The sequence below is a fragment of the Oryzias latipes genome, chromosome 2 (genome assembly GCF_053564925.1).
Source record: "Oryzias latipes strain Hd-rR chromosome 2, Olatipes_Hd-rR_3.1".
Taxonomy (NCBI): domain Eukaryota; kingdom Metazoa; phylum Chordata; class Actinopteri; order Beloniformes; family Adrianichthyidae; genus Oryzias; species Oryzias latipes.
The window spans coordinates 41098098-41125635 of NC_136238.1; the positions used below are offsets into that span (position 1 = coordinate 41098098).

Consider the following 27538-nt stretch of genomic DNA (forward strand, 5'->3'; position numbering starts at 1 on the left):
AAGTTGAAAGAAGAAATTAAACTTTATTTGATAGTTATACTTACCGACACTTTAAAATTAAAACCTATGGAATTACTCACAACTAATATACAGTAGATCTGCACATGGCAAATAAATCAATCCAAAATAATTTAAAGATTCAATGTCCCCCCCAGAAAACAGCAATTCACAAAAACAGAAAAAAACAAAAAAAAATATTTACTGTGGTCATTCCATCTTTCTTTTTTTTCCTACTATCATTGCCACTTAAAAAGTAGTAGAGAGTTACAAAATAATAGCTAATTCCACAGCTCCAAATTTTCTAATAATAATAAGCTAATACAGAGAAAAAATAAATCATTGCACATCGCACCCTATTATTGCATTACTTGCAGTTTGTTTCAAAGTTGTAGTATACTCAGGCATATACACAAATGTAAATACAGTTTTCAAACACTGAGTAACACATAAATATGGATGTTATTAAAATCCCACTGCCGTTACGTACAACTCAGTTGACCTGCTTTGGCGTCAGTATCGTACCGGAAAACAAGACTTAAACCCTCAAATGATGACTTCAACCGCCAACGGGTGTTCGAAGCAACACATGCACTAAAAACTGCAGTGGAAAAGCAAAGATGTCCTTAATGACAGCCTTCACTGCAACTGCGGGAAATAAACCCGTCTTGGGTTTTGGCTAACTGACCGTAAAAGCAGGTTTGCCCAAAGAAAGAAAATAAAAATGATTATTATTTAAACTTTTTTCATTTGAAAACGTTTCCACTGAATTACAAGCCAAGACAAACAGTAATAAAAAAGCTTGTTTCACTGCTAACACAACTATCTGTTTACATCTAAATAATAAGAATTATTGCGAATATTGACTGACGATGCATCCTTCAGTAAGTTGAAACAGCATTTGGTCCATTTACATTATCACATTTATGCCATCAAAGTGCTTAAAAGTCACAAGAAGAGACATTTTGGAAACTGTTTTAGCAAAAATAGCTAAACGAAACAAAACAAAAAAAAGTTTACAGTCTGCCTGCCAACAAACGACAATACCGCTAGAGCCAAGCTAACCTAGCAAACAAGCATTAGCAAACATACGAGTTTGAAAAAGAAGCTACATTTTTTGAAGGTAGTTGGCTGATGTTAACTATTTTAGAATATTGCAGCTAGTTCCCTTATAGATTATGTGTGCCAAAATGAGCAACATGCTAATTTAGCTAGTGCCTGCAGGTAACAATAAAGCTAAATAAATAAATAAAAAATCATTTTATATAAAAGTAAAAGGAAAAATGTGATTTTTTACCTATTATATTTTTCTTAAAATAGATTTTAAATGTTTACTGATAATTACTATCGGGAGGAATGACTTGAAAAGAATAATGAAAGCTAAGTGAGTTAGCAACACCATTTCCATTGACTTTGTATCCTTGCAGGTGGTTTTCAATCAAGAAATTAAGAAAGATATAAACTAGAAAGATTAGTACTAAGAGAAAGAACTAAATTAAGAACACCAATAGATTGTTTTGCTACAAAAATCAACTCAAGAGCGCTATAATAGCTAAACTAGCTAAAGTACCAAAATAGTCACAAATGTATTTTTTTGTTTAATTTAGCAAGTGTTTAAACAAGTTGTCAAAAATATGCACCTAGTTTCCCCTACAGTTTCTATTGCCAAAATTAGCATCGTGTTGATTTAACTAATGCCAGTTAGCAACAAAAAAGCTTAAAAATAAACTTAGTTTTTCACAAAAGTAAATTGAAAAGTTTTTTATTTTTTCCTTTTATATTTTTACTAAAGACTAAAATAGATTTCAAATGTTTACTAAAAAACACAATTTACTATTGGGTAGAATCAATTAAAGTAAATAATGAATGCTGGCTGTTAATATCACCAGTTATATTTACGTTGTAGGCTTGCAGGATTTGTTCTATCAGCAATTTAAAAAAATATTAGCTAAAAAGATTAGAACTAACCAGACAAGTAAAAAAAAACCTTCTTAAAGATAAATAACTAAATTAATTAATTTTATAGCTTTTTCGCTGCTAGTTCGCACTCTAAAGAAAGAGAAAATCCAGTAGTTTTTCAAATTTCCACCAAAAAACCCAGAAAAACAAATCGATAATTAGATCAAAAACCTATATAAAAAAATAACTACAAATTAAACACAGGTGTGTTATGCTAGCTAGGGTTGCTAAAATAGCTAATTAGTCTCTGTTTTGCAAATTGGGCATTAATTACTCACATTAATAAACAAAAATTATTCACATTTAATTACTTTAAACGTAATGTTTTTCAGACCTCCTTTGGTAACATTGAAGGTACACACTTAAGTTTTGTCTGCTAGGTTTTGCTAGGTTAGTTAAGCGCTAGCAGTAATAAAGACAAACATAAATTCTACGTTATTTTAAACATCAGAATACAAACAAATATTTCACAAAATGTCAAACTCCACTTTTAAGCTGCTAAGAATGCTAACAGAAGTTGTGTAAGTAAATAAAGGGTAGATTTCGTGCAACGGCAAAATAGTTCAGTGTTGGGTTGCAGCTAATGTGACTCAGCGATAACATTCAACAGCTGTTTGCATGTGTCAACACTGAACTGAGTTCGACTGAGACTCGGAAAGGAGATGGACTTTGACTGTCTCAAATTTGGTGTGTATTTAAAACAAGTAAAAGCGTCAACGAGCTGCAGAAGTACCGAAGCTCACTGAAAATTATTACCAAGACAGCATAACCAACTTAGCTTACGTTTCATAATTACAGAACAAAAGTCGTACCTGCATCACTATAGCATAGATAAATACAAGCTAGCTTAAATGGAAAATCAGCAAGTACAGCTGTCATCGATCTTGTCCTTTTTTTTTTTTAAATTAAAACAATAAAGTAGTCGACATAGTATCAACAATAAAAAGACATTCAAACCTAAAGCGTCAAATCAAACGCATGACGATGAAAAAAACATGACGAGATGAACAATCGTGAAAAGAGACTGAGTGGTCACGTCCGCCCAGGCCCTGTGGGTTCCCTCCAACGAACCCCTGAACATTCCATGGCCCCAAAAGTTACCATTCGGTTACGTCCAAACGTTTAGGCAGTTCTTTTTTTGTTTTTTGTCTTTTGCTGTTATAGATTGGCATCCTTCTCCTCGAAGCTTCTTAACAAAAAAAAACAAAAAACGTTTTAGGCGCTAGAGAAGGAAGCCAAAGTTTTAACGCAAAAAACGACTTTTAAGTCTAACCCGTTCCCTGCAACAGAGGCAGTCTGTAGTGTTGAGTAGAGTCTATTGCATGAGTGCCGCGTAGTTGACTAATGTGCTAAATCGCATTAGTCTTTTCTACAAAACAAATACAGTATAATAAGTTAGTAAACAATCATGAACATTTTCCGTCAGTGTTTTAGCCACTGATTTTCTTTTCACTAATTCCCATTCATGCATCTATATACTAAATATTGGTGTTGCGAAAAGGAGGCTACGCTGGAAAGTTTCTTCATCCGGGCAGGGAGTAGGACTAGACGTGATCGGTCAGGAACCCTGAAAAAGTCGTCGGAAAGAACAGGAACAAGACTACAAAGACGTGTATTAGCAACGTTAAAAGGAGCGTCTACTCAAAACACGCGACGATACGACATTGTAAACATGCAGAAATGTAAATGGAGGAAATGAACTCTAAACGGGAGCCTGTAGGAGCGACAGCATTGGCTTAAGGCCGTGTCACACAGCCAATATGTAAACTTTGCGCATTTTCCATGTACGAAATTTCCGTCTTTTGTGATACATGTGGGATATTCGTAAATTATGTTTCTTGTATTTGCCATTCGTCGAAGTGCACAGATGTCCGTCGAGGGTTTTGGCCAACGTGTCTTTACGTGAATTCGGTTTTGAGGTGTTCAACATTTTCGGTAGAATTAAACATTTTATGTGTATTTCACGTAGTTTATACAAAATTATTATGAATATCTGATGCAATCTTTACGATATGCATCCTCAAATTTGTGGCTTTCCATGACTGTTCCACGTAGGTCTAACAGATTTTCACGCATGTACCATTGATGTATCACTTTTATATGGGAAAAATGGCGCATATATTCATTCAAATTTATGTAATTGAAGCACAAATCACTGATGAATTGCATATAAACAGCGCAACAATCACACTCGGTTCATGTTCTACGTTTACGTGTTCTTTGTGTGGTTTATTCATACTTCTGTGGTTTTTGACATGGTTCATTTGTGTTACATCTGAAAATTTCACGTAAAGACCACAACTTTTCTCACTTTTTCCACCTATACTCACATATGACCAATTTTCCGTGCAATATGCACAAAATGTATGTAGTGGCTGTGGGACACGGTCTTTAAGGTCAAGTGATGCACCATGGTTGGAGATAAACGTGCAAAGAAGGAAAAAAGTATCGTAGCAAAATCGGATCATTTGGCTACATCCTGCCACACACGCTGCCGACAGCATCACTTAAATATGCAAAGATCTACGTTCTACAAAAAAATGTTCGCTCATAACTTTTTTTTTATATCTTAAATGTTCTATGACTCAGTACTGACAGAAAACAAAAGACAAAAAGAAGATTAATATGAATAAACATTCAACATGCTTCAACAGTTCTCTAAGAAAAGAAAATCTAGTCAACAGAGAGTTTTGTTTCCGTACATTTTTTCTTTCTCTGGATTTAATTTAGGCTCTCTGAAATGGAAGGGAGCGCCAAGAACTCCCTCTTTATGTATGCCGAACTGGGATAAAAGAGGTGGTCAGGGTTTTCGGAGAGGCCAGAGTCAAAGTCCGAAAGGCTTCGTCATTGTTGTCTGCGGTGGTCAGTCATTGAAAAGGGCCAAACGGAGGAGCCAGTCAGGGATCTCAGGATGTGGTCATGGATGACGGGTCATTCCACATAGCCGCCACGTCTCTAAACCTAATGGAAGAACACGGAGAGATCATAGACAGTTCACAACGTCTGCTTTACACCTTATAGTGCCCTTACCTTGCGTTGATGAGGTACTGAGCCAGGCTGATGTTGGCGGGGGTCCCTGTGATGGTAATCTGGCGCTCCGATGACCCTTCCATGGCATTAGCAATTTTGATCTGCGCCCCAGACATCTGACGGATCTCGTTGATTTTGGTGCCCTGGCGTCCGATTATGCAGCCTATTAGCTGGGAAGAAAACAGGGGGGCGGGACTTAGGATGGCTTGAGCACATGAGAAAGACGCTCTTCGAGATCCACGAGCGTGCTCAACAGACTTACATTGGGTCAGATATAGGCCTGCACAATATACCGCAAATTTATCGTTATCGCGACATTAAGCTGTGCAATATTCATACCGCAAAAGACGGCGAAAATCGCAATAAATGGTAACCTTAAATGTGCTAAAACAATCTCATGGCAGCTTGAAATATTGAACAAATGAAATAATTCCCTTTATGCATTTAACCAATCGGAAGGACCCGTTTACGTTGTTGATCATTTAGATGAGCCCTTTTATGTTTGATGTTTGCCTCCTACGTCGACGAGGGTCATTTGGAGTACAATTTTTAAACTTTTGCAGTGAAATGGAATTTATGTTTTTGGTTGTTTTGCTATTTGTTTTTATACCGCGAATTATATCGTTATCGCAATATTAATCACCAATATCGCATATCGCGAGTTTTCCTCATATCGTGCAGCCCTAGTCAGATACCTATAGAGTTTTAGGCAACATACAAGTCAAGGTAAGCTTTATTAACCCTGTATTGGCCCGTTAACCCAGAGACACCTAATTAACCCTTGTGCTATCTTAGATGACCCCACCCTTACATTGACGTGTTCTCCCTACCATGACAAAGGTGGATAAAGGTGGAAAGATTTCATGTAATCCATGGACACCAGTGAGGTTCATAAATCATTGAAGAAAAAAGGTTCAGCGCACTGTCTAGTGGGTCTAGATGACCCAACTCCCAACGTTAAAGTGCTTAGGATAGCACAACGGTTATCAAACATACCGGAACTCTTAAACCCTGTCAGTATGACTTTGGACCGATTAGCAACACATCATTAATGTAGAATGTTGCGTTACGGTGCAAACCCACTTTTCTCTACGACACAATCAGCTAATTAAGGTTGATTGAATACATACTTTAAACTGTTGCATATCATCAGAAACCTGCTTTTGTGCTCTTTAGAATCTCCTAGAGTTATGTTAATTGCGTAGATGGTCGAACAGTTATGGATAGTTGAAAGAGTCCACTGATGGTCGGTTAGCTTTGGTTCCAGTGTTCATATTCTTTTGACCAAAACAGTTTGTATGTAATCGATTAGTTGAGTCTGTTGTAGAGACTTGACGTTGCTAATGTTTTGCAAATCCGGTGAAACGCAGATATGAAAAGTTGCTTATCTCCACATCAGAATCAGCTTATTTGCGTTCAATGCGTTAATTGTCAAAGAGTTATAGCATGTAAGTATCATGTGTTCATTATGTGTCTGAATGTCTGAGTTAGTTCCCGTCCACTGCGACAGGTTAGCTCTAGCTCCAGTTTTTACATTCTTTTGATTAGCGTAACTCTTCAAACATTAACACAACTAATACAAGTTAAAAGCCAATCCGTTGGAACCATGTGAACTGCGACAACGGTTGACAAGTTACGGTCAAAAGAATCTGAAAACTCTGCAGTTAAAGGGTTAACCCAGTGATACCGCCGCTGTCGTCTGCAGAGATGGACTAACGTATGGTCTATGAACCCCCGTAACCCTTTGACCATTGAAACAATTAGCATAATTGCAACGGATTCTGAGAGAAGCGGATGTGCGAAAATGTCTTTTTCCCACATCAGTATCAGCAGACTGACATTGATTGAACACTTCACTTCAGAATACGCTACAATGACGTTAATTGGGTAAGCAGTTGAGGAGTCATGGTAGTACGAACAGGAACTTACAAGCACTCTTTGAGCTATCGTAACCCTTCGACCGTTTCCAATTTAAGTAGAGTCTGAAGCTCAGAAAAGACGCAGCATTGAAATAACGTTGGAATCACGGCAACTGCGTCAACACTTGACGAGTTGCGGCAGACAAGAGACTGTAAACATTGGAGTCAAGGTTCTGGTGTTAAAGGGTTAACCCTTTAGTACCGGCGATGTCTCTGGCAGCCATGAACTGACATACAGTCTTCAAGCTTCTGTTCACGCAAGGTGAGGAATTTCAAGGGATTCTGAATCAGATTGAGGCCGACATGCTGCTTTTCTGCGCTGAAGATTTTATTAGGTCTATGTCAATTGCGTCAACGGTTGATGACTTACCCCGTATTTACACTGGTCGTTCAGCGGTGCATCTCTGTGCGAAGGGAGTCCGTCTCAAAACTCAGTTTATATTGTCTTTGTTGCGCCCCCCCCATGGCTCCCATGGCCTTTTTACAGCAAAATTGACACATCACCGATATCAAACGGCATAGAGGCAATGTAAACATTCCGACTGATTAATAGGAATTCTATTTTTTTTTTTAAAACGCAACGGAGAGGCACCGCAGACGGACCGGTGGAAATCATTCTCAAAGAACGTCAAAGGGGTTAAAGTCCAATGAAATATGATGTTTAACATCAATGCACCGTTCAAAGACGTAAAACTCGAGAATAAGGTGTTAAAGGTCACAACAATTATAGACCAATTGCAGACTTTGGGGGTTGCCAATTCATGTTTTTCTGCAGTATAAATTGTTGGAACGCTTGCAAAATCAAATTGTAGAGTAAGCAGAACTCGCAACAACAATCTTCTTTTATACCACATCAGCTCCTGGAAAAAAAGCTTAGGATAATGCAGGAACTGCCAGCTTTGAAATGACAAATGCCTCATTTTAAATGAAGGATTTTCAGGATTTTTTCATCCCTGTCGTTTTTCTTTCTTTCTTTTTTTTTAAAGGAGAAGCAATGTTGGACATTTTTTGCACATGGTGACAAATGTACTCACATCATTGGGAATGGTGAGTTCATGAGTACTGGCCTGGTTACTGGCATCCAGACCTGCTGCTGAGCACAGATCAAAAAAAAAAAAAAATAGGGAGATGGGAGGGAAAAGCAGAAGAGACAGAAGAGAGTTTGGCACGTTGAAAGAAGTCGGTGTCACCCAAAAAACAAGGCGCCGAAAAACATCATCAGCTGTGGACGTCTGAAATCGCCTCTTTAAGTGATAAACAAACTACAGACAAACGAACAAACATGGAGGCTATGGGACACCAAAAAAAAAAACCAAAACACCGACTAGAGCAGACCACCAGCAGGCCATGTCAATGGCAATGCACCACACAGACCAGAAGGAGGAGAAGAAAAAGAGAGACAGGAAAAGAAAAGAGAGAAAAAAGAGGAGGAAGAGAATGTGTTTTCGTTTCTACAGGTACGAACGAGAAGAAGGATCTTTGGCGAAAAGGGGTCATTGTGTAGGTGGGTACGTACCGGGGAAGGCAGGGGTGGTCTGTCCGAGGGGGGTAAAGGGGGTTTGCTGCATAGCCAACTGGTGAAGCTTGCTCAACTGCTGAGGGGGGGAGGAGGAGGACAGCAAAACCTATGAGGTCATCGTTAAAAACACACTTCGCTCGCACACACACGCACACACAGAGGTCTGTCCGAAACGCCACGAAAGTAAAGAGAGGATCTGAGGAGAAGTAACAACACAGAGAGGTGAAGGACAAGATAAAGAGAGAGAGAGAGAGAAAGAGCAGGGAGAGCAGAAGAAGCTCACCGAGGACTTGGCCTGACGAGAGCATCGGTAACAAGTTGGTTCCCAAATTTCCCCCTTGCCCCGACCCATGTTGGAACATTCCAATGGTTGAGTTTTGCCTTTGTGGCTAACTCATCACTAATGCTACGTCCACACCCGCGTTCTAAGTATTCACACTAGACTGTCGCTAGCTAATAATAGCACATGACCATTAGCTAGAGTTGGAAGACGCTTGTTGCGAATTGTTGTAGTGGTTCAAAAATTGCGAATTTTGCGCCAGGCTTGCAGTGAAATGGAACTTATGTTTTTAGTTGCTTTGCGTTTTGTTCTTGTATCGCAAGTTTTATCAACATCGCAATATTGATCACTATTGTGAGTTTTCCTCATATCGTGCAGAAATGTCGTAGTGGTTCAAATTTTGCTCCAGGCTTTGTTTTCACAGCTCTATTCCAATAAATGAAGGACTTTGTATCATATAGTTCAGATCGCACAAATCGCAATTAATAAATTCTCTTTAATTTTCAAACGGTTGGCACAAAGGGACACCAAGCATCTGTGGCTACCAAAGTTCAACTGGTTTAACTTCCAATGTGCGTTCAAAGCCCACACGTTTTGTACGTGGAGCCCGAAAACAGACTTAAAAACTTTCGTAGAAACACTTGAATGTGAGAATCTTGAACACAGAACCCCGAATCGCACACTTATGTGCTTTTTATGGACATTTCATTGGAAATGGTCGCTACCCAGTAACAGTGCATGTACGCCACCTACAGTTGGAAGAGGCTTAATGCGATATGTTGTATATATGAAAGAATTTGTCATTAACAAATCCAAGTTTCCAATTTCCCGGTTCAACTTTCAAGGTGTGTTCACTGGACGCGTGTTTCTTACGGACACAAAAACCTGCGTAGTGACGCACGATCACGATAGTTTTGAGCACATAGACTTTTCATTGGAAATAGTTGCTTGATCACGTGTTTCTGAGCCCGGTGTGAATGTAGCATTAAGAGGACTTGACTCTGATTGGTCCACTGACATTAAAAATGTGTGCATATGGTGTTCACACTAGACTGTCACTACCCAATAATGTATATACATTACAGTTTGCAGAGGCTTGGTTCAAATGTTGTATTTTAGGCATGCATAATAAATAGCAAATTTATCATTATGTGATATTAAGCTTAGGAACACGCATATCGCAAAAGACGAAGTACACTGCGATAGAGGGTTGCCTTAAATGTGCATAAACAATCTTATGGCAGCTTGAAGTATTTAACAAATCAAATAAATCCCTTTAGGAATTTGACTAATCAGATGGACCCCTCAACACCCTTAATCAATCGGATGGAGCTGTTTGGACTGTGTGTTAGCTAACTCTGGCACAAATTGAAATGACAAAATTCCATGAACGAAAAGAGATTTCATTTTGTCATGAACAAATCCAAGTTCCTGAAAATCTGGTTTAACTTTTCAATGCATGTTCTTTGGAGAGCCCGTGTACGTAAAGCCCGAAAAACAGACTTATGTAGCAACACGGGAATGCGAGACTTTCAAACGCGGATGCCCGAAACGTGGATTGACACTTATTTACATAGACTTCTCATTGAAAGTGACTGCTTAGTCACACGTTTCCGTGCATTAAGAGGACTCATCTCTGATTGGTCCATTGACACTAAAAGCGAATGCATATGGTGTTCACACAAGACTGTCGCAACCCGATACTAGGTATACATGTACACCACCTACAGTTGGAAGAGACTTGGTGTGAAGCGTTGAACCATTGAAAATCTCGCGAATTTTGCTCCAGGCCTTTATTTCCCACAGCTATATCCTGATAAACTTCGTGTCGTATAATTTCTGTCCGGGCACAAATCGCAAGTCGTAATTTCTCCATGAAAAGAGATGTCATCAATACGTCACTACCAAATCCCCGATTGGTCAAAGTTCAACCTGGTTTAACCTTTAACGAGACTTTTGCATTTACAGCCTAAAAATGGACTTAAAAACTTGGATAGTTTACAAGTTTCGAACGGAGAAGCCTGAAACCTACATATCTGCGAATTTATGTAGATCGTTCGTTTAAATGTGGCTGCTTAAACGCAAGTTGCCAAGGGCGGTGTGAGCGTAGCTTTATAACGAAATACTTCTTTTCATTCAGTAATGTTAGCATGCTAACGCTGGCTTGCTACATAATCATGTCTTGAGTTTATACATTATATTACTCTTTTTTTGTGATTGTCACGCGATTCTCTTGGCTACTCAGTAGCAAAACATGCTAAGTAGTAAATAAGATGTAGGGTTAGAAAATTGCTATCAAGGTGACCACTTTAGAACGTCTGACAAGATCTTTAATTTAAAGTTTTCACCAAATATGTGTTTATTCTTTTAAAAAGTCTTCAGGCCAAGCCCCATGAGGTTTGATGAGAAGCGAAAGGAAGAAGCTGAAGAAGCAGAAAAGTTAGAAAAATTGAAAATACAGATCAGAAAAAAGCTGTATTAATATTAACTGTTAATATTAATAAGGATGAATGTAAAGATAGAGAAAAGGAAAAACTGTGGATACAGCGAGACAGACTGAAGGAGTGTGCATTGTTGACCGCCCCATAGGATTAACACTCACATCTGGATGTGGGATGGCGTACTGTCCTTGTATGGTATAAGCCTGAAATCACAAGAATAATTTGTTACATCATGTCAACCCAACAAACGTACAGTCAAGTGATGTAAAATATTTACAATTTAGCAAAAAATAACAACAAATGATTGACATTTCTACAGCTTCTACATATTTTTTATATATATATAAAGCATTTCTACCCATAAATATGGGAGTCAGACTCTATGGATTCCTGTCATGCTCTCCCTCTATTCATCAATCAGATCCAGTTGAACTAAACCAATAAGGGACAATTCAAACAGCAGGATGGTGACGGGGAACGGTGAGGAGAAAACCAGAGGAGCGACCCTGAAAGGAGGGACGTGATTCGTCCTGTTGGATTTGTGGTTATTGAGGCCACACAGGTCAGAACTGAGCGAAATTTAATTTGATCCTTGCTAAGACAGCAGAAGACGAGCAGAAGCTATACAATTTTTAAAAAGACCCTGTTATTGAATTTCTTTCAACTTGAGGGTGTGTTTTTAAATGGCTATTTTTGTAATTGTCATTTTAGGCTATTCAATTGAAAAAATGAAAAATTATGGACAAATTTTAAACTTAATGTGACAATATAAGACTGTCAGGATTTACAATACAAACAATTGTTTTTTTGGTAGTAGTTATAATTTTGTCTATCTCTTTAAGACCCTATTTTAAGCCTTCTCTGTTCTGATTGGTCGGTCTGGGCAGCCTGCAAAGGGGCGGGTCTTGTTCACTATTTGAAGATTTCGTATAAAATAGTTTTTGATCAAGATGCGTAAATTTACAGAGCCCATCTGATGACAATTAAACAAAAACTAAAGTATGTAGCTAGTTGGGTAAGAAAGTTTGGTTAAATTTTGAGGCTGGCCTGCAAAGGAGCGGGTCTTGTTTGCTAGCTCACAGTGAATGCGTTACACTTTCATATGAAATTTTCTAATTGATATTCGTCATGATGGTGTTCGTTAACAAACCCAAAATAAATTAATTGTAGCTACGAAAAAATTTAAACTTGAAACAAAATCCTAACTTGTGGCCACAGAATCCCGAAAATATACAAACGTATTTTAAAAAAAAAGTTAATTAATTTATCGTATCATATTGAAGTTTATGTAGTCTATTGGATAAGAAAGTATGAGTACATTTTATTTGAGTCTGGGAATGAGCCTGCAAAGGGGCGTGGTTTGATTGCTACCGAGTGAGTTCACGACACTTGTTTTAAATTTTTCAAAAAGTATTTGGTCAAGTTGTTTATATTGACAAAACTCGTTTGATGACTTTAAAAGAAAAAAATGTAAAAAAAAAAAAAATGTACAAAATAATTAAAATAAGAAAATGAAATGCTAATTTGTTGCTATACATGCTAGTGTGTTGCATCATTACACAAAAATTTCAAACAGTTTTGGGTCAAGATCTGTTCATTTAGATGACTGGTTGGATGACTTTAAACAAAAAATTGTGTAAACTGTAACTACAAAACAATTAAAACATGTGAACGAAATGCTAATTTGTGGTTACGAAATAAATATAAATGGCATAAAAAGGTTACTAATTAATCACAATCTAGTCTTGGTATGTTGCGTTTTATAACTATTTTAGAGTAATGCTACCTGACGGACAGAGACTGTAGGACTGACTTTTATTTAAGGCAGCAAATAAGCCACAAAATTTGTCTAGAATTGGAAAAAACATTTTCTGAAAATGTTTTAACAGGATATTTACTCATTTCACAACCACAAATTATCATTTTACTTATATCATTTAACTATTTTAAGACTGTAAATTAAAATTTTAAATACAATATTTTTGCCACAATTTCTACAATTTAACAGTCTTTTGGCCACAAAGCAGTGTTTAATTTTTACGATTCAACGATTTTTTGGTCAAAAGTTTTGAATTTTGTTCTTACAATTCAACTCTTGTGTTCACAAATTAGTATTTTGTCTGTGCTATTTAACTATTGTATTATTTCGTATTGCAAAATCGCGATAAATAGGCTAAATGTTTACACACGTATATCAGTCAGAGAAACCATTACGTTTTTTAAAAAAGGATTAGCCTGGAGCAAGTTTAGCATTGCTACGAAATTTCACTCCTAGCCTCTTCCAGCTGTAGGTGGTGTACATGCGCTAGTGTCGGCTAGCGACAGTGTAGTGTGAACCCTGTATGCACACACTTTTAGTATCAATAGAACGATCAGAGACGAGTTCTCTTCATATCTTCACACCAGACTCGGAAACGCGTGTTCAAGCGACCGCTTTCAATAAAAAGTCTAAGTAAACAGGTGGAAATGCGTGTTTCGGGCCCTCGCACTCAAAATCTTTGAGGTTACACGTCGCCACACCAGTTTTTCAATTTATTTTTGGGGTCTAAGTACAAAACTCACGGCCATTGAACGCCCATTGGAAGTTAAACCAATTGAACTTTGACCAGTCAGGGACTCAGATTAGACAGTGACAAATGTAGGACGTCTTTAAATAAAACACAGAGGCATCAACTGTTGGAAAATTGATCATGGAGGAGACATTAATAAATGAAATTTGCGCCCAACCAGAATGATCTGACATAGAGTCTATCGTATATCGGAAAAGAGAGAGTAAAAGAAAAAGCCTGAAGCATTATTCAACAGATTTGAACCACTACGATATTTCACAAAAATACAACTGTATTTACATGCGCTAGTATCGGGTACACTGTTTAGCGTGTTCTTGAACGTGCGTCACATGCCCGAATTGAATGTAGTATAACGCCGACATGATATGTTGCATGAGAACCCTCATATTTTGCGTTTTTGTTTCAGGCTAATGAACCTCAAAGGCTCCCGTAGGATTTTGTTGAAACCATCGACTGTATCTGAGAACTGGACCAAGTGAGTGTTAGAGTGGTAGATTATGATTTACTTCCGGATCAAACAAAACATCAATTTGGTCGCCATATTTTTTTCGTGATAAGGATGTTGTAGCCAGATGTCGCTGTAGACAGAGATCGGTCCTAGTCGGTCTGAGCCAATGTTTCTATGGCAACCACTCTGGCCAATCAGGAGGGAGCTTGTTGGAAGGCCACACCCCTACACGAAATCTGTTAATCAAACTTTTCAATGACTAATAGCTGTTTATGTCCGTAGAAGTCGATGGGATTTTGGCTTCTTGGATCCAGCGGGTACTTCCTGTTTAAAACGCCAGGGGGGGAGGAGTCAGTCAAGTTCCCATACACTGTCAATGGTTGAAACCAAGACCTGTCATTGAACATTTATCTCAGTTCTGGTTTGAGTGGCTGGGGGTGATGGATGCCGTAAACATCCGTGACGGTTTCATGCTAGTCAAAGGGGGGAGGGGTAAGGAGGCAGTGAGGAAAGGGAGGAAGAGTGAGTAAAACCTGGTGTGACACTAACAGGCAGTGGCTGGTGCTGCAGTAAGAGGCTGAGGTTGGCTGTGGACGCCCCCAGTGGGTCTGCTCTTACCTGGCCACCTGAAAAAATGACAGGGGTGGAGGCAGGCTTGGGGCGGTAGGGGATGGTGGCACCTTTCGGTGGGGACTGAGGAGAGCAAAGGAGGAGAGAGTGGGGGAGAGGAAGAAAGGGGGTCAGATGTGGAGAGAAGTGTTAGAGAAAAGAAGAGAAGAAAGAAGTCGCATCAAGTGAGGCCAGAAGGGGGCGGTGCCTTGGGGAGGACAACCTGTGACACAAAAGTGCTCTTCACTGTGCGTTCATGCCGACACAAAATGTCCAAATCGTGGTTTCGGTGCACAACTAAACTTGGATTTGCCTGGAAGACCACTCTCAACTGGATAATGATGACTGATAATATTGCACTTTAAGATCCCTTTTATTTTTTTATTTTTTTCCGAAGTCCATTCTCTGGAGACTTACAGTCACGTCACAAAAGTCCTAGCATCCATGGCTGCTGCCATCAAGAAGGCCCAATGGAGAAATGGCTGTGCAGATATTTGAAATTAATGATGGAAGAAGAAGAAGAAAGACACCAAAATGGAGCAATCTCATTGGTTTATGAGAAAAACAGGTTAGTCATTTTCTGCTAAAGCTGTGTTTAAAAACCCTAGAATGCTACTACTGACTGTTTTTCACAACTTATTCAACTCCGTCTTCTGTTTAACTAAAGAATAATTTAAGAAAAATACTATACTAATACTAATACTATACTATAATCACCTGAATTGTTCTGACTTTTAAGACTCGCAAAAATAAAGTTAGCTAACGTTAGCTAAAACCAACATTTGTTAGCCATGCAGAATCCACCATTTTTTATTCAACAAACAGACCTTTTTACTGCTAAAAGCACTCATGTGCATCATAAACAACTTTAAATTATTTTAATGTTAAATAATACAAATAGATTTTTTTGCTGAAATAATAGAGCTCATTTTTGGTGGTGGTTTTCATTATTTTAAAGGTGCTAAAATGGTTAGCTCCATTGTTTTCACAACAGTTAAATACTTGAATAACACATGATATTTTTCACACAAATTTCTTTTTTTAATGTAATTATATCATTTCATCTATTTGCACATCAAACATTAATTCGGTTTCCATGCCGACCCCTCCCATGCCATACCTCCAGCATCACCACACATATCTGTTTGACACACTGGATGATGGCCTCGGGGGCTCCGGAGATAGTCACCGCCCGCTCAGTGGAGTTGGGGAGCATGTCGCCCGCCACCTGGACCTGTGCTCCTGTAGACTGAAGCAAACCACCCAGATTGACTTTGAAAGCGGGTAAAGGAGGGGATTGTGGGGACGAAAACGGCCGCACACCTCCCGCATCTCTTTGATTTTGGAGCCTCCTTTTCCGATGAGGGAGCCACACTGGCTGGCGGGGACGACCAGCCTCAGGGTCACTGGGGGTTTACTGGTGGCCGGACTGTTGCTCATGGAGTTGATGATATCCTGCAGGGGGTGGGGGATGGGACGGAGGGCGGGGACAGAGCGCAGTGGCGTTTTCATCAGGTAAAAAGGCTTCATTCATTTGTTTAATTTGTGCCTCCTCGTCTCCTCTCTGCTCCGTCCTCCCTCCTGTGACCCGGAAATCAATCTCAGCAAAAAACGCTTTGAAGGGTGTTTTTAATTCTGAGAGTGCAGCCGGAGGGGAGAGAGGAGAGAGAGAGGAGAGGAGGAGGCGGCAGGAGGAGCAGCGAGCAGGTGTTTTGGCAGCCCGGTGACTAAAAGAGAGGGGAACTGTGTGACCGTTTTCACATCTTGACCACCTCTCGTTTTCAATCCACTGATAAGGCGTGATGTCAACAACAACAAAAATTGCTTGTGCTCACGTTGCGTTTGAGCGAAGATTTGGCCCCCGCCACATACTCGCACTCAAACCGCCAAACTCCTAGCACCCGGTAAAAATGACTTTTTGACACAGTGAGCGAACCCCCCTCCCCCCAAAAACCAGATGACATCACGACCCGTGAAACAGACAAAAAAAAAGTTCATGTTAAAAAGTCTCTTTTGAGGCTAAATTAAAAAAAATCCAATGATGAGATCAAAACAGTCGGGATATAGGAAATTATTATGGGATGGCCTCACGACCCACGGCTTGGCGGCCATTTTGTGGCAACGTGAAATTTTCAGGTTTTTGGGCATCGTGGTAAAAGGAAAGTATTGTTACACCAAAATATCACACACGCGCTGCAACAATCACCATCAAAGTTTTAATTGACCTTTGACCTCTAGAAGAGGTTGCCATCTTGAATTTAAAAAAATACATAAATAATCACTTTTGGTACTTTCTACCGTTGGAACTCCTTGATTTCGGTTCATTGCCTCTTAACTCCTCGAGTAGCATTAGAAAGTCAGTTGGGAAAAGACATTGATTTTAAAGTTTGTAGATTTTAAATGACGTTAGCGTGACAAGCTAGCCAAAGTAGCATTTTCCGTGTCATTTTACATTTTTACAGGTATATTCTAAAATTGTCATTCGTGAATTGTTGCCTGAAGCTCAATCAAATGCCATGACATACAGTATGAACATATAGGAAATGTGGGCGTGGCTAATGAAAAAAAACGTTGCTAAGAAGATCCCAAATTTCACTTTAACTAATTCTTCTCAAAATTGAATAGGCTTGTTCGCCACCCTCACGTGACCCAAAAATAAAATAGTTGCTATGAAGATAAAACCAACAGAAAGCCACCTTATTGAAAAAAGTGTTTTATTTTTTATTAATTTGTTACTTTGTAATTTGACTAGGGTGGCAGGAGCAGATGGGGGGAGTGAGGGGCGGGTAGCAGTCGCTCACTGACAGCAAGTTTTCACCCGGAAGGGCAGTTGTGACTAAGACTATGCGAAATAATAAAGCTTTTTTTATTTTATTTCTAAATGTTTGAATGTTTTTTAAAACTAAGATAAGCCTTTAAGGTAGCAATAAATAATTAATAGATAAAAAAAACTAAGAGGTAAACTTTTATTACAACAAAATGTATGCACACAAATCGACAATTGTATTCAGAATTTAGAATTTTGATCCTAAAAACTTTATTGACACAAAAAAAAATACTTATTCAGCCTAGATGTGTGTTTTTTTTGTGGAAGTCTTTATGTTTTAACCTTAGATTGACAAATTGGTAGTCTGCAGGTCCCAAGTAATTCAATACTTAAATGAATTGATTACATCCATTAATGCAAAATGCTTTTTACTTAGTCAAAAAGCTTTCCTGCACAGAAAAACGTCTTCAGCTCCTGTCTCACTAAAATGTGACTTTTGGCACCGAGCAGCAAACATGGATCAGTGGAGCTGCCAAAATGGTAAATAGTGAAAATGGAGACCCTTATAACTCACGTACACTTTGTGTTGTCAATACAAAACACTATAGCATGAAAATTTGTACTTAGCTAAATTCATCTGTACATTTTTTTTTAAATGCTAAACTGCGGTAATGGCGCATGTAAATGACGGTTGCTAAGGAAAATCAGAAAATTTGGTTTGACTTACGAACTCAAAACTTCCTACTTATATTTATCACTCCGAGACCTTTAAAAATTTTTATGGTTGCTATGGTCTATCCGACTGTCAAATGTCACCATTTTGAACCAACGTCTCTCTTTGATTTTTGATTTTTGCATCTAACACAATAGTTTTAACAACTACCTGAAGAGTAACAAGTTTGTTTGGAAAAACTACTAAGAAAAAGCTTTAAATAAAAAAAGAAGAGAATCAATCAGGAAAAAGCTTTAAATGGTAAAGATGTGGTAGTGGCACATGTAAACATTGGTTGCCAGGGGAAATTAGAATATTTAGTTTTATTTACAAACTCAAAATTTGCTACACAAATTTATCAGTCCAAGACATTAAAAAAATTGTATGGTTGCTATGCTCCATCCTATTGTCAAACACCGCCATTTTGAACCAAGATTTCCCTTCACCACATGAATTTACTATCAAACACAGTAGTTTTAACACCGACAAGAATCATTTTTGCGGCTTCTTCATAAAAAAAGAAACAAAAAAACAATAGGCTATAACTAATTAATAAAAAAATGGAGAACCAATCAGCAAACCCCTTTAAATTCGGCAATGGTCCATGTGAACAACGGTTGCTACGGAAAATCTGAAAATTTAGTTTGACTTACGAACTCAAAAATTACAACAAATATTTGTAAGTCTGAGACATAATAAATGTTGCATGGTTGGTATGATCTATCCTATTGTTCAATGCCACCATTTTGAACCAACACGTCCCTTCAGCACATGATTTTAGTATCAAACACAGTAGTTTTAATAACTTTCTGAAAAGTACCAACTTTGCTTGGAAAATCTACTGCGACAACGGAACTAAATAAATAAAAAAGAGAATCTGGGACATATAGACATTGGTTGCTAGGGAAAATTGGAAACTGTAGTTTTATTGACAAACTCAAAATTTGCTACACGAATTTATCATTCCAAGACATTAAAAAAGTTGTATGGTTGCCATACTCTATCCGATTGTCAAACACCGAAATTTTGAACCAACATCTCCCTTCACCACATGAATTTAGTATCAAACATAGTAATTCTTTTTTTTAAAAGTGTCAACTTTGTGTGGAAAAACTTGTGGCTCCTCCCAACAAAATTAAAAATGCTATACATAAAATGAAAAGAGATTCACTAAAAAAAAGCTTTGAATGTTAAACCTGTGGTAATGACACATGTAAACATTGGTTGCTAGGGAAAATTTAGTTTGACTTACGAACTCAAAAATTGCTCCACATATTTCTCAGTCTTAGACATTTAAAAACTTCAATGGTTGCTATGGTCCATCCTATCGTCAAAGGCTGCCATTTTGACAAACATTTTATGTGAATACTTTTCGTAGGGTCCTTCAATAAGAAAAATAACTCATGAATCAGCAAAAAAGCTTTTAAAAGAGATTAAATCTCGACTTTTTGATCTCTTATTGACAAAATAAAAATAAAAAAGTGATTTTTCGAGGGAATGTTCTACATTATCTATAACTAAAATTCCTTTCTTCTGTACCAAATATTTTTTAGGTACTTTGCTGCTTTTGGTTATGTAGACAAAGACAAAACCTCTGAGGCCGTCAGTTGGTCTCTGCTTTGTCATGCAGAAACAGCTGGAAGAACCCAGACACGGCGTCCAAATCATAAAATAAATAAATAAATAAGAGACTAAACAGTACTGGCCCACTTTCAGAGGGTGCTGCAAGGTTACATCAGCACATTTCTGTCCTACATAACGTGGCCAAGCCTGCTTTTGCATATCTGGACGCGAGCCATGCAGCCGAGGACGCGAGCCAGTGGCGTGCTTTCCCCTTCTACTTCCTCCTTTTGACAGCATCACTTCCTGCTACACTTCATCAAAAAAAAAAAGAAAAATATTGAAAAATAAAAGAGTTTGAGAACCCAGACATGGGTGCGATGTCATAGCTACCTCTTCAAACTTGTAGGCTATCATGGCGAAGGCCTTAAAAATGGCGTCCGTTGGCCCAGTGATGGTGACTATCCGCTCGGGGCAGTTACCCTCCGAGATGTTGATGCGTGCCCCACTCTGTCACCCAAAAGAAAAGGAGGAAAAAGAGGGGGACGTTTAAGGACAAAACCAGCCCTGTAATGGCTTTTTTTTTCTATTTATAATGTTTGCAACAAGGATTCGTCTCACGTCTTCCCGCATTTTCTTCACCGTCTCCCCTTTCTGGAAGAAAAACAAGAAACGTCAGAAGTTTGAATTTTACTCGCCCTTTTTTTAATGTTGATTTGGCGATAAATACCTTTCCGATGATGCTCCCCACCTCCTGCAGGTAGACCAGAGGAGATCAGTGAGTTTTTTTGACGGACAGGTGGGAGGAGAAAACGTTCGGGGGGGGGGGCGTTCGTACCTTTCCGTGCATCAGCAGCCTGATGGTGAGGGTCACATTCAGTCCACCTTCTGATTGCACCTTGATGGGCTCCATGTCGGGATTGGATGTGAAGGAAGGGGCGTGGTTACGTGAAAGAGGAGGTTCGAGGGTGAATGTGATGGGCGGAGTCAGCCAACCAGTCACCTGACAAGCAAACAGAAGCAGAAAAGGCTACTTATAGTTGCTTTATTAATATTTTTGCATTTTTGTTTAATTTGAAAGACATAAACACAAAAATTAGTCGATATAGTAAAACGTTTTACATTTTTTGTTTTTGTAAACCAAATTAAGATTTTCTTTTTATGATCAATCTTTTCTAGAATTTTTTCTTATCATTTTTGGTTGTTTTGGAAAAGAAGTTATTTCATTATCAGTAAAAAATCATATTTTATTTTTAATCAATTTAAAATAAGAATGAAAAATTCATGATCACAAATGTGCCTTTAACCCTTATGTAATGTAGCATTTTAGCATTTAGTGCTTTTATTTTGGAATCTAATACCATTTAAGTAAATGGAATTTAAAAAATGGAGAGGGAAAAATTTCTCAAACAGAACCTTTTGTCTTCTTTAGTTCTATTTCAAATACAAACCTTATTTGGTTTTAGTTGAAGTTGTAGAGTATCTTTTTTGTTGCTGTTTTGTTTGGTTTTGATCAATTTTTAAACATAAAAAAACCTACATAAATACAATGTGAAGCGATTTTTTTATAAATAAAAAACAGAAACTAACCAAAATTATTAAAAATATAAATAACCAACAGCCTTTTTTAGCTGAATAACAATTATTCTGAGCTTTTTTTTCTTCAATCCACACGTAAATGTTTTGTAATTTCCTTTCAAAGAAAAGGTTGAGTTTCTAAAATGTCCTTTTATTGTGAAAAATCCATAAAAATATTTTTTTAAATTATGTTTTTTTTTGTCAAAAATGGGAATAAATCTTCCAAAACTGTTACAATTATTGGTTTCCAGTTTCTTTTATTCCCTTAAGGTTAAAACAAACAAACAAAAACAGTTTCCATGGCGATAAAGTTGGTCATAAAACTGTCCCCACAGATGGAGGAATGTTCTGGATAAGAAAATCCGGGGAATGTGGGTCAGCATATGTCTCTGCAGCCGCCCGACGACCAGCTCCGTCTTTATTTTTATCAAGGCCATTTTAACCGGACGCCTCTAATTCCGCCTGACAAGGGGCGCCAGGAACGCGAGGGGGCGCCGCAGGCCGCCGACAGACTCCGGGGGGGAGGTGAGGGGGGGTTGGAGGCCCTGAGCGAGCATCTGGACCGACTGTGTGCAGAAATCAGAGGATTTGGGTCTTGTATGCAGATTTTTTTTTTTTTAGCAGAAATTGGTGCTGAAGTGAAACAAGAAAGAAACAAAACAAAAAAAAGCTCCGGACGCGGCTGACCTTGATGCACAGACAAAGTCGCCGTCTGCCTGTCGCAGCCGCAGCTGCGGCGTGGAGAACACTGGATTTTCTGCCTGACCTCCCGTGTGCTAATTAATACCTGAAACTGTAAAACGATTCAAAAGCGTCTTGGATCGGGCAGCTGGGTGCGCATTTTTCTGGTCAAAATTTCCCCAAAAAACTTGACAAATGTGTGTTTTTTTTGGATAAAAACTGATTTTGTGAGAAAAATCGACACCTATCACCGCTCTAAACCAAATTTGGGCAGATAGTCCACATCTTCCGGTTTTGAGGCCGCAGAAAGAGAGGTCTAATGGCGATTCTGCGGCCAGCTGTCTCCATAATCTCCCAGAGGAACCCAGATTACATAAAAAGCCTTAATCTGGGTTTAAAATCTGAGCCAGTGGTGCAGGTTGTCTGTGGAAGCAGGAGGGACAGTACAAAAAAGAAAAAAAAACTACCTTTGGGATTACAAATGATAAATCTTTGCCATCTTCATGCAATGAAGGAGAAAAAAATCGTCAACCAAAGCTTTGTTTTCCACTTTGTTTTTATATATATATATATTGTATGATTAAGACTCAGTCATCTGGGAATTTAGGCCAGCAAAAAAAAAAAAAAAATGGCGGACATCAAAGACGACATGGTGATTCACAAGAGCCAACGGGCCCCCAAACCCCGGCAAATATTTTAATTTTTGGCTTTTTTTCAAAGTTTAAACCCATTCCTCCACTATTGTGCCCCCCCCCCCCCCCACGCCGTCTCCGCTCGGATAGAAAGTCGGGAGACAATTTTTCATGACATCTGACGGGGAAAGTGGGTCACGCTCGGCGTTGCAGAACTGCTAGCCTCCTCCTCCTCAATGGCGGCTATTGAATTAATCACGCTTTACGCTCGGCTGAACAGAGCAAAATGCCCACCCCCCACCCCTGACTTCCCATCACCCCCTGCATCATGTACCACAGAAAACAGAGATCTTTTTATGTTTTGACCCTTTCCTTTTCACTCTGTCCCTGCGGGAGCCACCCACGTCCAAATAAAATGCGAAAAAGCAACAAAAATGCAGTTTTTTATGTAGCAAAACAAAGGACAAGGATATAAATGCACATCCAGTGAGATAAATATTCATTCAAATATGCAATTTGGAACTTTCACAGACAGGAAATTAATCTGGCGCTTTGCATTTCTGCCCAAAATATGGACTCAAAAATGCCAAAAGACGCTTACGCCCTTCATTAAACGTCAAAATGAGTGCTAGCGCATACGAATGGAGTCGAAGCATGGATGCTGGCGCATCAGAAATGAGTCGGAGTGCAGATGCTAGCGCATACGATATGACTCAAATTGTGGATGCTAGCGCATCAAAAATGAGTCGGAGTGCATGATGCTAGCGCATCAGAAATGAGTCGGAGTGCAGATGCTAGCGCATACGATATGACTCAAAGTGTGGATGCTAGCGCATCAAAAATGAGTCGGAGTGCATGATGCTAGCGCATCAGAAATGAGTCGGAGTGCAGATGCTAGCGCATACGATATGACGCAAAGCGCGGATGCTAGCGCATCAGAAATGAGTGGGAGTGTATGATGCTAGCGCATCAGAAATGAGTTGGAGCGCAGATGCTAGCGCATACGATATGACTCAAAGCGCAGATGCTAGCGCATCAGAAATGAGTCGGAGTGCAGATGCTAGCGCATACGATATGACTCAAAGCGCGGATGCTAGCGCATCAGAAATGAGTGGGAGTGTATGATGCTAGCGCATCAGAAATGAGTTGGAGCGCAGATGCTAGCGCATACGATATGACTCAAAGTGTGGATGCTAGCGCATCAAAAATGAGTCGGAGTGCATGATGCTAGCGCATCAGAAATGAGTCGGAGTGCAGATGCTAGCGCATACGATATGACGCAAAGCGCGGATGCTAGCGCATCAGAAATGAGTGGGAGTGTATGATGCTAGCGCATCAGAAATGAGTTGGAGCGCAGATGCTAGCGCATACGATATGACTCAAAGCGCAGATGCTAGCGCATCAGAAATGAGTCGGAGTGCAGATGCTAGCGCATACGATATGACTCAAAGCGCGGATGCTAGCGCATCAGAAATGAGTGGGAGTGTATGATGCTAGCGCATCAGAAATGAGTTGGAGCGCAGATGCTAGCGCATACGATATGACTCAAATTGTGGATGCTAGCGCATCAAAAATGAGTCGGAGTGCATGATGCTAGCGCATCAGAAATGAGTCGGAGTGCAGATGCTAGCGCATACGATATGACTCAAAGCGCGGATGCTAGCGCATCAGAAATGAGTGGGAGTGTATGATGCTAGCGCATCAGAAATGAGTTGGAGCGCAGATGCTAGCGCATACGATATGACTCAAAGTGTGGATGCTAGCGCATCAAAAATGAGTCGGAGTGCATGATGCTAGCGCATCAGAAATGAGTCGGAGTGCAGATGCTAGCGCATACGATATGACTCAAAGCGCGGATGCTAGCGCATCAGAAATGAGTGGGAGTGTATGATGCTAGCGCATCAGAAATGAGTTGGAGCGCAGATGCTAGCGCATACGATATGACTCAAAGCGCAGATGCTAGCGCATCAGAAATGAGTCGGAGTGCAGATGCTAGCGCATACGATATGACTCAAAGCGCGGATGCTAGCGCATCAGAAATGAGTGGAAGTGTATGATGCTAGCGCATCAGAAATGAGTTGGAGCGCAGATGCTAGCGCATACGATATGACTCAAAGCGCAGATGCTAGCGCATCAGAAATGAGTCGGAGTGCAGATGCTAGCGCATACGATATGACTCAAAGCGCGGATGCTAGCGCATCAGAAATGAGTGGGAGTGCATGATGCTAGCGCATCAGAAATGAGTCGCAGCGCAGATGCTAGCGCATACGATATAAGTCGGAGTCGAACCCCTTGATCATTTTGATGTCCCTCTAGAAGTGATAAACAACCTTTTTTAATGGCTTTATCATAGATTTATGTGGATACGGTAAACACCGCAAACTTCAACTTTTAAGACTTTCGAAAATCAAACATCGTTGATGTAAAGCTTTTATCAAAGAGATAAAAACCCTTTGATATGTTTGATACCTCTCTAGAAGTGAATCAAAACCTTTTTCGTCTAGCGTTAGCGGAGATTTTTACGTGGATGCCGTAAACGCTGTGGATTTTAAGTTTTCAAAACTTTCAACTATCTTAACACCTGGTACACTTTGATCTCTTTGATGTACCTGCAAAAGCAAAAATTACCTCTTTTTATGGCTTTACTGTAAATCAAGTTTCAAAACTTTCAAACATATTAACACCTGAAACCCTTTGATCCTTTTTATGTAAAGGTTTTATCAATCGATGAAACCCTTTGATCTTCCTAAAAAAGTGAAAACAACCAGTTTTTAGGGATTTGGTGTTTTCACCGCAAAGTAGAAGTTGAGAAAAGGAACAGCTGGTTGCAGGTGTAATTAATGAAGGGCCAGATGTGTGCAGCTGCACGCACGCCAGGCGTCAACGAATCTGTTTGGCGTGTGTGTGTGTGTGGGGATATGCAGTCAATACGTCGGCCCACGAGCGCCCTGCAGGGCACGTTTGTGCTCCAATTAAGGCGGAACAAAAGGGAAATTAGTGTGCATGTAGGACAGCAGTGAAAGGGGTGGGCGATGGGGGTGGGGGGTATGATGGTTGACCTGCTTGAGGTTGTTTTAGAAATACTGGATGAAGGGTGCATGAAAAACATGATGGGTGGGGGTGCCGGATCGCGAGGAGCTTCACGGAGTCCCGAGGTTTTGGTTTAAATGAGCAGCTCCTGCCTCGTCTGGCGCAGGCTTTTGTTGTTTGTGGAGGGGGGGGGGGGGGTCCGCCCAGTTGGCCTTCCCATACATCGCTATGACAGTGTTCTCAAGAGCTGTCAGCCCACATCAGCAGCCCGGCATCCTGATATCTCAGTCCAAATCACAGTCAAGACGCAGCAGCCAAATCTGGCCACGAGCTCGGAAACCGGCCCCAGCTTTAAGTGCTGCAAATAAATTGCGGCACTGTAGGGTTACGGTGGGTGGGGTGGGGGCTGGGGGGGGGGGCGGGTATTAAATCTCTCAGAATTCGGTATCACCATGTTGTGCGATGATTGCAAATAGCTGAGCGATGGTCGGCCATTTTAGATTTGCCACAGTTTGTAATGTGAGATCACTGCTTGTCACAAAGTCATGGCCGTCGAACGAAACCAATTGTACCCCCCCCCCACACACACACACACACACACACACACACACTTAGCCCCCCTGAGCAAATAATTGAATCAAACAAAAGCAAACAAAGCAGTCGTTGACAATCGCTCCGACCTCCGACCACCTTCGTTTTTGACTCACTCAGAATTTACGTGACGATAATTGAATTAACGATGTTTGGTGGCGCTGCGGCGGCGGCTCGTGTCGTTGACACATTGTCCGTTGAGTCGGAATGAAACAGCACATCAACCACCTTGACGTTCGCCGTTGTCAGTGAATTAAGGCTCGTGCTTGAACAAAAGCCGAGACAAAGACAGCATGGAAAGTCGTAATTGGACGGCACATAATTGTTGCTACTGGTGGAGAATAAGTCTAAGAAACTTCACCGATCGAGTCAAAAAGTTGTTGACCGACTCAGATTAAATGACCACCACTGACTAACTTGATTAATATTTAACAACCTCAACGCAGACCGGAATTTCATTGAAGTTTGCATCCGTGTGGCAATCAAACGACCATGAATCGAGTATTTCGCAAATTTAAAAACACTTAAGTTAAAGGAACCCCCCCAACGACCATTGGTTTGTGGCGGAACTGAAATTGAAAGTTGTTACCTTTCGTCTGGCGCAGGACACGGTAGCTGATGACCACTGTCGGCGTCGCAAGATCAAAAATCGCAAAGGCAGAATAACCCCCCCCTCTTCCTCTCGTTCTGCCCACGACCAACGCCGCCGCCCTATTGGTCCACACTACCAGGTCACGTCAGCAACCTGAGGGCCACGTGACGTGGCTCGAAACTATATGACGAAGCCTCAGAGAGCCGTTGAGGCGCTGCTGTTTGTAAATAGGCCGTAAAACAAGGGGTAATCTGGGTGACTGTCACCCACCACCCTTTCTGTCTGCCCCCACCCCCTTTTCCTCAGCTGATAAAAAAAAATGGGGGCATGACCAGTGAGGCACATGGGCATTGAGGGGGCACGTCTAGAGACCTAGAACTGTAGCCTTCAGGGCATTTGACATCCTATGGAAGCGGGCCGAGGAGCCCCGAAGCCCACACACCCACGGTCCAAATCCCGCCGTCCGATGCTGCACGTGTACGGTTTGATGAAACCATCTAAAGGACGCCTGTACCGTGACACAGCCCCTCCATCCCTCCCTTTTTAATCTGCCTCTGTGTGTGTATGTGCGGAATTACAGAGCTTTGGAGGCAACCCGTCCAGATTTTCCAATCCAGCACAAA

General features: G+C 40.1%; 1 protein-coding gene across 4 annotated transcripts; it reads right to left on the minus strand.

Moving 5' to 3' along the window:
* Window positions 1–3: 3 nt before the first annotated feature.
* Window positions 4–27400, minus strand: LOC101167429 (poly(rC)-binding protein 3-like). 4 transcript variants are annotated; one of them, XM_023964000.2, is made up of 13 exons: window positions 26913–27400; window positions 20650–20814; window positions 20542–20565; window positions 20433–20465; window positions 20205–20321; window positions 16096–16227; window positions 15893–16021; window positions 14713–14856; window positions 11307–11348; window positions 8422–8497; window positions 7940–7995; window positions 4987–5156; window positions 4–4917 (listed from the first exon to the last, which is right to left on the minus strand). In XM_023964000.2, the coding sequence occupies exons 2-13, from the start codon at window positions 20722–20724 to the stop codon at window positions 4863–4865; spliced, it is 1053 nt and encodes a 350-aa protein (XP_023819768.1). In that variant the 5' UTR covers window positions 20725–20814; window positions 26913–27400; the 3' UTR covers window positions 4–4862. The 4 variants fall into 4 exon arrangements, with proteins under 4 accessions (XP_023819768.1, XP_023819766.1, XP_023819767.1 ...); XM_023963998.2 differs by having other exon boundaries at window positions 7940–7998; XM_023963999.2 differs by having other exon boundaries at window positions 8422–8500.
* Between the last annotated feature and the right edge of the window lie 138 nt (window positions 27401–27538).

Coding starts and splice junctions, on each gene's coding strand:
- LOC101167429 (XM_023963995.2), bottom strand. CDS start 20,724: ATGGAGCCCATCAAGGTGCAATCAGAAGGTGGACTGAATGTGACCCTC. Junction 16,022..16,095: donor AAATCAAAGAGATGCGGGAG/GTGTGCGGCCGT, acceptor GGTTTGCTTCAG/TCTACAGGAGCACAGGTCCA. Junction 5,157..7,939: donor AACTCACCATTCCCAATGAT/GTGAGTACATTT, acceptor TTTTCTTCCCAG/CTAATAGGCTGCATAATCGG.